Source organism: Dictyostelium discoideum (assembly GCF_000004695.1).
Source record: "Dictyostelium discoideum AX4 chromosome 4 chromosome, whole genome shotgun sequence".
NCBI lineage: Eukaryota > Evosea > Eumycetozoa > Dictyosteliales > Dictyosteliaceae > Dictyostelium > Dictyostelium discoideum.
The window spans coordinates 4,992,401-5,000,035 of record NC_007090.3 but is presented as its reverse complement, the minus strand read 5'-3'; the positions used below and the strand labels follow the sequence as shown (position 1 = coordinate 5,000,035).

At 19.2% G+C, this 7,635-nt stretch overlaps 3 protein-coding genes and 1 non-coding gene across 4 annotated transcripts; 2 read left to right on the top strand and 2 right to left on the bottom strand.

Annotated features, from left to right (window-relative positions):
• Positions 1 to 119: 119 nt before the first annotated feature.
• Positions 120 to 3,064, bottom strand: DDB_G0286863 (hypothetical protein; the record flags this gene model as incomplete). Its single annotated transcript, XM_632441.1, has 3 exons — positions 120 to 742; positions 2,282 to 2,452; positions 2,566 to 3,064. Coding segments are annotated over 3 exons (1,293 nt in total), but the record flags the coding sequence as incomplete, so codon positions are not given.
• On the bottom strand, positions 770 to 843 carry tRNA-Phe-GAA-13. Its single transcript has one exon. It is a non-coding gene; the product is annotated as a tRNA-Phe (tRNA).
• Positions 3,065 to 3,593: 529 nt separating the features above from the next.
• Positions 3,594 to 3,983, top strand: glod5 (glyoxalase domain-containing protein 5; the record flags this gene model as incomplete). The annotated part of the gene is made up of 1 exon (XM_632440.1): positions 3,594 to 3,983. One exon carries the CDS (start codon positions 3,594 to 3,596, stop codon positions 3,981 to 3,983), a length of 390 nt encoding a protein of 129 aa, XP_637532.1.
• Positions 3,984 to 5,768: 1,785 nt separating this feature from the next.
• gtaD (GATA zinc finger domain-containing protein 4) lies at positions 5,769 to 7,491 on the top strand (the record flags this gene model as incomplete). The annotated part of the gene is made up of 2 exons (XM_632439.1): positions 5,769 to 6,161; positions 6,292 to 7,491. The coding sequence occupies 2 exons, from the start codon at positions 5,769 to 5,771 to the stop codon at positions 7,489 to 7,491; spliced, it is 1,593 nt and encodes a 530-aa protein (XP_637531.1).
• Between the last annotated feature and the right edge of the window lie 144 nt (positions 7,492 to 7,635).

Sequence of the window (7,635 nt, the reverse complement as noted above, 5' to 3'; positions counted from 1 at the left end):
TCTCTTGATTGATTATCATTGATGATATCTATTAGAAGTGGTTCTAAAACTAGAGCTAAGATTGTTGGTGATATTGGGTCTCCTTGTTTTGTTCCTCTTCTGATTGTTATTCCATTGACTAAAAAGTCGTTGATCTTTATTTTGTTTTTAGTATCTTTGAGTAGGTTTAGTAGGATCGCTGTGAATTTTGGGGGGATACCAATATGCTCTAATGTTCTTGTGATACTCTTGTGGCTGATTGAATCGAATGCTTTGTTAAAATCGTAAAAGGTAATGAGTGTATTGTTCTTTCTTTTGTTACTTATTTCTATTACTTCCTTCATGATCTGAATATTGTCTTGGATGAACCTGTTTGGAACAAAGCCGTTTTGAAATTTGTTGATAATTTTACTGGTGATATCTAATAATCTACTGTTGAGAATTTTGCTTAAAATTTTGTAATCTGTATTGAGAAGGGTGATTGGTCTTCTATTTGAAATGTTTAGTTCATCTCCTTTTTTGAATATTGTTGTTATTACTCCTTCTTTGAATTTTGTGGGGATTTCTTTCTTATTTGTGAGGAGGTCGTTGAAAGCTATAGTCAATATTCTTGCTATTGAGTTGATGTGGTACTTGTAGAATAGTGCATTGATACCGTCTAAACCTGGAGATTTGTGGATACTTGAAGTTTTGATTGCTTTGGTCACTTTAAAAGAACCTTTTTCAATTTTTGGATTTATTAAACTAGAATCGAACCTATGATCTCAATTGGTTTTTTATTAAAAAAAATTGCCTCAGGCCGGGATCGAACCAGCGACCTTAAGATCTTCAGTCTCACGCTCGTACCAACTGAGCTACTAAGGCTTGATGAAATTCAATTTTTTATAAGAAAAAATCGTCCCCATTCAATAAAAACCTTACTTTTTCTATTTTATAAACCAACATCATTTTAAGAGAAGATTAATCTCTTCCTTTTATTAAAGATTAATCTCTTCATCTTATTAATCTCTTTAATATGAAGAACTTTTTAAAATTATAATGGAAATGGATTGAATTAAAAAATGAACTTTTAAGAATTTAAATAAATTAATTTAAAATATTAAAATGATTGTTTTATTTTATTTTATTTTATTTTGTTTTGTTTTGTTTTGTTTCGTTTCGTTTTGTTTCGTTTTGTTTCGTTTGTTGTTTTAATTTATTTTAATTTATTTTATTTTAATTTATTTTAATTTATTTTATTTAATAGTATTGTTGACAGGTATTGAATTCTTGGATCAACCTAAAAATTTATAAAATAATATATAATTAGAAAATTGCAATATTTATTAAATAGTATTGGAATTAAAGTATTGTTATAGTTTACCTTTGCATTAAGTCCAAACTACCATGTTAAATTATAGTTTATTGTCGACAATCAAATAGTTTATTTTTAATTTAAAAATATTATCATTAAGTGAAAGCTGTTTAATACCAATCTACCAATTAGCAAAGCCTGAGAATTGAAAGATTTATTTTATAAAAAAAATAAAATCCTTTGATTCTCAGACATTGAATTAGTACCGACCAATACTAAATAAACTACCACTTAATAAGACTATCTTTTTTTTCTAAAAAATAAAAACTATAGTATTGACATTTAATTACACCTTTTGGGACAGTTTAAGGACAAAAAGAAATTTTACATTCTGCCTAATAATTGGAAAGAGAATGGTAAGTTATTTATTTGTATAAAATATTTGAAAATAAGAAAATTAAAATTAAAATTACCTTTTAATATTGTCTATTCAGAATTATAATTTTTTTTTTTTTTTTACATTTTCTTTTTTCCTAAAATGTAAAATTTCTATTTTAATTTTTTTTATTTTTGAAATTATATTTGTTTTTTAAAAATAATGAATAATTTTTTGTCTTTTTATACTAAAAAATTCCAATTGAAATTTTTTTTTTTTTTTTTTTTAATAAAAGATCAACCAAATTTGGTAAACCCAAAAAAAGTAACATTTTTTGATCTTGATTTCCAAAAAAAAAAAAAATTATACTTTTTACTTTTTTTAATTCAAATCAGTCCTAATTATTTTATTTTTTTTTTTTTTTCTTTTTTTTTTTCCCAAAAAAAAAATTGATTAAAATGGATTAATTTTTTTTTTTTTTAATTTTTATTTTTATTTTTATTAAATTTAATTTTCAAAAAAAAAAAATTAAATTTTTAAAAAATAAAAAACTAATACTAAAACCCATGAATTATCTCTTTAAAAAAAAAAACCTATTAGATTCTTTATTTAAATTTAAAATTATTATATACATTGAGATAAATATGATTGATTGAATATGTCAGATTCTACACAAACATTTAAAACATCTGCCATTTCATAAATAGGTGTTTCACAAGTTGTTGTATTATAATAGGTGTAAGAATAATAAGTTGAATTACATGATCCATATATTATTGGATACATAGATGATCCACAATTATCTATAGTAATAATAAAACAAAAATAATAATAAAAAGTTAGATACACACTTTTTTTTTTTTTTTTTCTTTTTTTTTTTTTTTTTGAAAATCTATATTTAATTTTTAAAATTTACCTAATTTTACAAATCTTTGGTGAATTATTTGAGTTTTATCACATTGACGAGCACCAAAAGTAGTGATAATATAAGATAATGGTGTTGGAGTTATCTCTTCAACACAATTATAATAGGAGGTTAAATTTGAATTTGATGAACAACCAATTGGAAAAGTGGTAGTTGTATTTAGAATTGAACATTCGAAATCGCCAAAACTACTGACCAATACATTTTGGTTTTCAATGTCACAATTGTACATATATCCATCAATGCATTCACCAATACGATAATAATCTATTGAATCTTCATTTGGACAAACTTTTGATAATTCTAAACTTGTAATTGTAGATGATATAAAATTATATTTACTATTACTACTACCACTATTACTATCGCTATCACTATCACTATTACTATCACTGCTATCAATAACTTTTATTATATTATTTGAACTTGTCACAGTAACAATAACAATTATAAAAAATAAAAATAAAAATACAAATTTGTTTGTTGCCATCTTTTTTCTTTTTTGGTTTTTGGTTGTCTTATTTTAAAACGCACACAATAATAAATTAATAAAAAAAAAAAAAAAAAAAAAAAAAAACCAAAATAAATTTCGGGTTTTGATTAAAATAAAAAAAAAAAAAAAAAAAAAAAAAAAAAAAAAGATATTTTTGAAAAATTGTGTCAAACGACGATTTTTTTTTTTTCTGATATTTTGTTACTCATATCAATCAGTGATTTCAAATAAAAAACCGTTTTGTCAGTTAATGAAATAGGGTTTTTTTTAAAACCACGACAGAATAGCTCCTAAGTCGAAAAAAAAAATAAAAAAAAAAAAATAAAAAAATTATTTTATTTTTTTTTTTATTTTTATTTTTGTTTTTAATTTTTTTTTTTTTTTTTCTGTTTCAAAACATCACCTTTGCAAATAATACAAATTATTTGAATAATTCAATATTCATAAATACTATAATATTGATATTTATTTATAATTATAATAGTAATAATAGTAATAAAAATAGTAAATTAATATAAAAATAATAATGTTTATAGATCGTTTAGATCATTTAGTTTTAACAGTTTCAGATATTGAAAAAACATGTAATTTCTATGAAAATATATTAGGAATGAAGGTGATTACATTTGGTAAAGATAATGAAAGAAAAGCATTAACATTTGGCAATCAAAAGATAAATCTTCATAAAAAAGGTGCAGAATTTGAACCAAAAGCACTTTTACCAACTGCAGGATCAGCAGATTTATGTTTTATAACTATTACACCTTTACATGAAGTAATCACAGAACTATTTCAAAAGAATATAACAATTGAAGAAGGACCATGTGAAAGAACTGGTGCTCTCTCAAAACCAATCTTATCAGTTTATATTAGAGATCCAGATTACAATTTAATAGAAATTTCAAATTATAAATAATAAAAAAAAAAATAAAGAAATAATAAATAATAAATAATAATAAGTAATAAATAATAAAAAAAAAAAGAAAATTTATATTTTATAAAAATTTTATACAAATAAATAAATAAATAAATAAATAAAAATAAAAAAACAAAATTATAATAATAATAATTACCTATAATAATTACCTATAATAAAATAAAATACATATGTGTATATATTTATTTTAAAAATAAAATAAAAATTAAAAAGGTAATTAATAAAATAAAATTACTATTAATTTTTTAGTGATATAGTAAATTGATATTTTAAGTAATTATTTTTATTTTTTTTTTTTTTTAAAATTTTTAAACAGTAATACCCACTACAATATCCAATATCACAATCAAAACTCTTTAAATAAATTTATTCATAAATTAATTATAATTTAAATTTTTTATTCATTTTGTTTTATTTATTTAATTTTTTTTCTTTTATTAATTGTTTTTAATGGTTGGAGAATAACAGTAACCATTGGTTTTAAATTAATGCAACGGTACTATTTGAATATGATTGACTTGATAATGTTAGAATATTATTCGGGAATATTAAACCAGAACCTGTTTACTGGTTGTAATTAAATTACAAACACATTAATTTGGATCTAATTGACATTCTAATTCAGTTGTGTAGTAGTTGTTGTTGTTGTTGTTGATCTAATAAATGTACAACATAGAAATCATGTTCGAAATTGTCGGTGATTGGGATAACAGAGAATTAACATTGGACAATTCTTTTCTAATTACCTTTTAGTTTTTTTTTTTTTTTTTTTTTTTTTATTTTTTTTTTTTATTTTTTTTTTTTTTTATTTTTTTTTTTTTGTGGCATTCTGAATTAATTTGTTTCCTTTATACTATATATATATATATATATATTTGGGTGTGAATGATGTTTGAAAAAGTGATGTAACCTACTCAACATTAAAAAAAAAAATAAAAAAAAATAAAAATAAATTAAATCAAAAGAATATAAAAACACAATTATGATTATTTTATTTTTACCACTTTCACCACCAAGTTTTTGTGTAGGTTTGTTATATTATTATAAAAATTCACACCCACATTAAATAATTTTTTTTAATCTAACCCCATAATTGTTATGATGATTGATTTTTGTATTTTGAAAAAAAAAAAAACCAAGTTATAACTCATTTTTTTTATTTTTTTTTATTTTTTTTTTTTAATAATAAAAATAATAATATTGAAAATCTAGACATAAATGAAAATAAAACAATGAACAACTATAATAAAAATAATTAACCCTCAAATAATTCCAAACTGTTTTGTTTTTTTTTTTTTTTTTTTTTTTTTTTTTGAAATCTGGTGGTGTTTTTTTAGAGAATGAGCTTTTATTGGTTTGGTAATTTTTTATTGGAAGCAATTTTTTTAAATATGAATATATAAATATATTATATACATTTTTTTTGTGTTAATTTGTAAAAATGGGTGTATTAGGTGTTAGGAAATAGAAAAAAAAAAAAAAAAAAAAAAAAAAAAAATATTTTTTATGTGTTACACTGTACAATGATTTATTTTTTTATTTTTTTTTTTATTCATAAATTTGTACATCTAAAACAAATCATATTATATATTTATACATTAGTAAATTTAATTTTTTTTTTGGTATTTATTTAAAATTAATTTAAATCTAAATATACCATTTTTTAATTTTACACTAATCATAAAATTATTATTATTTACCTTTTTATTTTTTTTATTTTATTTATTTTTTTTTAAATAAAATTTTTTTTACACAAAAGTAAAAATGTCCATAAATCATTTTAATAATAATAAAAATAATAATAATAAAAATAATAAAAATAATGAGGAAAATTTTTGGGATAACACTCAATGTAACAATGATAGAAATAAATTCTCAATTGATAATATCATTAATAGTAATTATCCAACAGCTAACACCACTACAATCACATCTACAACAAATCAAACTATACAAAATAATGTTTTAAATTCAATCAACATTAAAAATAATGAATCACTCAAAAATATTTACTACGATGAGAATTTACAAAGAAAGTTAACAAGTATTAATTTTTTAAAAAATCTTTGTTCAGTACGTGATCAACCATTTAATTTTAATGAACATATAAAATCAATTCAAAGTATTAACTCCTACAGAAAATGCATTTCAAATGAGGTAAATAAACATTATTTTTTATTTTTTTATTTTTTATTTTTTATTTTTTTTTTTAAAAATTTAATTAAATAATTTAATTAAATAATTTAATCAATACTAATTAATAAGTATACTTTTTTTTTTTCCTTAGATTTTTAAAAAAAATTTAATAAATAATCAATTGAGTGATATTTTAATAATAATTGAAATTACATCTTTTATTGGTGACTGTATTTTTGAAATATTTTATTTAAATTATTTTCAAGAAACTCTAGAGAAAGATATACTTTTATTTTCTAATGCTTCTGAAACTATATGTATACCATCACATCATTCTCCATCACCTCAATTTCCAGTTTACTATACTGAAAATATAAATAACGCAACTCCATCCACTGTTGTTTCCAATTCTCCAAATAATTATTCTCAACCAATCTCTCCTCAATCATCACAATCCACAACACCAACTATTATTTCATCAAATTCTCCTTTAAAAACTAGAAATAAAAATAATAATAATAATTATAATAATAATAATAATAATAATAATAATAATAATAATAATAATAATAATAACAATAATAATAGTAATAATAATAACAATAATAATAATTATTTTAATAATAATAAAAAAAATAAAATTGGGGATTGTAATTCAAATAATTCAAATAATAATAATAATAATAATCATAACAATAACAATAACAATAATAATTATAATTATAATAATAATAATAATAATAATAATAATAATAATAATAATAATAATAATAATAATAATAATAATAATAATAATAATAATAATAATAATAATAATAATAATAATAATAATAATAGTAATAATAATAAAAATAATAATAATATTAATAATAATAATAATAATAATAATAATAATAATAATAATATTAATAATAATAATAATAATAATTCAATTAATAATATTATTAATAATAATAATAATTTTAATAATAATAATATTAATAATAATTTATTTAATAATAATTCAATGAATTATAATAAAAAAGAAAATTATAATTGGGAAAGTTCATCATCTGAGGAAGATAATAACAATTTGATAAAAGAACAAAGCGTAAAAAAAAATGAAACAGTTAAAAAGCAATATATACCAAGAAAATCAAAGTATGTTAATTATGAAAGGATAAAAAAAGTTTCTTTGTCGAAATCAGTTGAACCTTTTGATACAATGAAAAGAATGGAAAAAAAAAAACCTGGTAATTGTTCAATGTGTAACATTAAAGAATCAATAAGTTGGATAAAAACTATGGTTAATGGTCAACTTTGTAATGCTTGTGGTTTAAAAGCCATCAGACAAATTAAAATAGAAAATTAAAAGTTAAATAATCTTTTTTTTTATAAAAAAAAAAAAATAAAATAAATAAATAAGAAGGAAAAAAAAAAATAATAAAAAAATAAAAAAATAAATAAATAAACATTTTTTACCAAATAGTTACACAAAATTATTATAAAATAATTA